The 3,275-nt window shown below is 33.4% G+C and overlaps 1 protein-coding gene across 1 annotated transcript; it reads left to right on the top strand.

Annotated features, from left to right (window-relative positions):
• The first annotated feature begins 1,563 nt into the window (after positions 1 to 1,563).
• LOC109209564 (CASP-like protein 4D1) lies at positions 1,564 to 2,746 on the top strand. The gene is made up of 3 exons (XM_019372865.1): positions 1,564 to 1,688; positions 1,963 to 2,095; positions 2,469 to 2,746. Exons 1-3 carry the CDS (start codon positions 1,573 to 1,575, stop codon positions 2,610 to 2,612), a joined length of 393 nt encoding a protein of 130 aa, XP_019228410.1. The 5' UTR covers positions 1,564 to 1,572; the 3' UTR covers positions 2,613 to 2,746.
• Positions 2,747 to 3,275: the final 529 nt, after the last annotated feature.

Raw genomic sequence — 3,275 nt, 5'->3', positions numbered from 1 at the left:
AAGGAAATCCCTGTGTAAAAATTGTAGAAAATCTGATATCATCCTAAGTCCAAAACCACCCCGAACACCTCCGAAAACACTCCCGAGCCCTCGGGGCTCCTAACCAATCGGACACCCTAACTTAATAACATCTAACGAACTTACTCGAGCGATCAAATCGCCAAAATAACCTCAAAATCATTGGATCAAGCCTCAAAATCATCATTTTCCTTTCAAACATCATAAACTTCAAACTTTAGATATTTAGGTACGAAACACGTCAAACGACGTCCGATTTCGACCAAACTTCACAGAAAATGCTTAAACAATATATAAGACTTGTGCCGGGTATCGGAACCAAAATACGAGCCTGATACCACAGTCTTTTAATCAATTTTCATTTCCATTTTCCTTAATAATTTCAGAAAAACAATTTCACAAAAAAATTCATTTCTCGGGCTCTAGACCTCGGAATTCGACTCCGGGCACATGCCCGAGTCCCATATTTTTCTACGGACCTTCCAGGACCGTCCAATCTCGGGTCCGGGTCCGTTTACCAAAAATGTTGACCAAAGTCAACTATAATCATATTAATATCAAAATTCTTCAAATTTTTCACGGAATTCACATATTTCAACATAAAAGCTTTCCGACTACGCCCGGACTGCGCACGCAAATCGAGGCAAGTAAAAATGAGGTTTTAAGGCCTCGAAAGCACGGAATGGATGAGGAAATAGGTGATGACCCTTTGGATTGTCACACATACGTTACTGGTAAGAGAGTAAAACCATAAAAAGTTAGCCTAAACAGGGAAAGGGATCCCATCATTGTTGTAACACTTGAGCAATTGATAGTAAAAGTTTGTAATCCTATATATATATATATATATATATATATATATATATATATATATATATATATATATATAATTGTTTTTAAACTATAATGAGACATAAATGCCCTTAAAGCTATTTACAGACAAATATAAAGTTAAAAAGTATCTCTACCAGGAGAAGGATAAATGAGATAAGGCAATGACAAAAGTGAAATGAAGAAAGAGTTCCAGTTAGCGCTTGGTTCTAGTTTGACCAACTTATAAGCTTAGCCAAACACCCTCTTAGGCATTTTTATTGTTCATGTAATGCGCTGACAGCTTATAAGCTTACCAAAATATCATTTACGTAGATAAACTTAAGCCCAACCTATTGAAACAGGACGACTAGTTCTTAGCCTTTCTGCTAAATAAATCTCTGATGACTGCCTTGAGAAAGAGTCGATCAAATACTCCTGGAGGATTAATAGTCTTAGCAATTTACAATCTGTACTAAACCATGAAAGGAACGAAAACCTGCCATTCATCTAACAAAAAAAGAACATCTATTTTTTGTGTTCTTGATCTGATCAAACAATATTTTGTCACACAAGTAATTATGATACTAGAAGCTTACGTTGTTTACTTTGATCTGGTAAAACAACAAGTTGGAAGGTAAGATTTGTTGTTTTGACCAGTAGATACAAGAAACCCTATATAAAGAAAAAAAAAATCTTGTTTAATTTAGAGTAAGTTTTGAGATTCACAAACCACTATCATCCATGGCGATTAAACCGTTGTTTATGTTAATTGCAAGAATCCTCACATTTGTTTTCCTACTCATATCACTCATCGTCCTCGCCACAACTGAAGATTTTAATCAAATTTCTGCTTATCGGTAAGTTTTGTTAACTAATGACCTTTATCTATATATACAAAACCAAGCGGTCACGGGTTCAAGCAGTCAAAATAGCCACTGCATAAATACAAAGTAAAATATTACGTGCAACAATGGACTCCATATGGTCTAAATCTTCTAGGACCGCGTGCATAGCAGGAGCTGAGCATATCATGTGGCCTTTTTCTTTTGTTTATTTATGTGTATACAAAACTTCATCGAAACAAGAATAATTCTCGTTGAATTTTTTGGTGGTTGTAAATTAAATTTGCAGTTACACATTCTCTGCAATTGTGATTGGATTAGTGTACACATTCCTACAAACTGCCTTGACAATATTTCATTTGATCTCTGGCCATAACATTTGTGGAGATGTCTTGGCTCACTTTGAATTTTATGGTGATAAGGTACGTCTATATACTTTGATCTTTTTAGAAACTCGAATATATGAACAATATTGAAATTAATAATATGAAATAAAATCTTTTGTATCTTCATAAAACATTACAGTACTGCACTAACATTATTTGAGTGGGTATGAAGTTTGATATTTTAATGACTTGTATATTGTATGATTAATGATGAATGAAAATATATCAAGAAATATTTTTATGTTAGTTTGAGAGTACGTCACATCAAAGTATATAGAATTTGATATGAAGAGGTATATAAACTTAACCAGATAATAACAATTCTTCAAATTGTCAGTGCATATAACATAAACTTTACAGATAATGCCGGGCTAGACTTTTATTTTGTAATTTTGTTTTTTGGGGGCAGGTCTCTTCCCACCTACTAGCCACTGGAGCAACAACAGGTTATGGAATTACCTCTGGAGCAGCTGCCACTCTTCTTCTGATAGCATTCTTCTTCTCTGCAATTTCCTCTATTTTTTCTTCTTTTAATCTCCATAATAAGAGTTGAAATCCCAAGTATTTTGTGTTTTGGACAATTTTAGTATACATAATTTGTAGAATAGTAACGTTTACTTTAGCGAGTGACCATTTTATTTCTTTGATTGTTGTTGAATACAGTAATCATCTCATCTAAGGAAAACTAGAGAGATCATTATTTTATAAAATTAATTATATCTTCGACACACCAGGTTTTTATTATATTTATATGGTGCTATTTGTACATCATGCCCTTTTACAATTTTGAATTTAAGAAAGTGATCTTTTTAGATCTCTTATGTGTAAAAGACTGATCTCTTACGTGTAAAAGTAAATCTCTCATGTGTAAAAACAGAGGTAGGGTCATAAAATTTAAATCAAGTTTGTAAAGAGCCAAAAAATTAATTGACCCAATACAAGAATATTACTAGTACTTCTGGTATAAGTTCAAGTCTTATCAAATAATCTTAGCTCACACAATCTGGAAGCAGCCTCTACCTTCACAAGGTAGTGATAAGGTTTGCGTACACATTACCTTCCTCGTATCCACTTGTGGGATTACAATAACTTTTGTTGTTGTTGTTGTTGTTGTTGTTGTTGTACTTCAATCTCAATTTGCTCTAGTATCATATTAAATTAATGCTTAAATTGTTTAGAGAGAACGCATTTTTATGTAACAGAGTACATAAGTCAA

This window comes from Nicotiana attenuata, unplaced genomic scaffold (genome assembly GCF_001879085.1).
Source record: "Nicotiana attenuata strain UT unplaced genomic scaffold, NIATTr2, whole genome shotgun sequence".
NCBI lineage: Eukaryota > Viridiplantae > Streptophyta > Magnoliopsida > Solanales > Solanaceae > Nicotiana > Nicotiana attenuata.
This window is presented reverse-complemented; position numbering and strand designations above follow the sequence as displayed.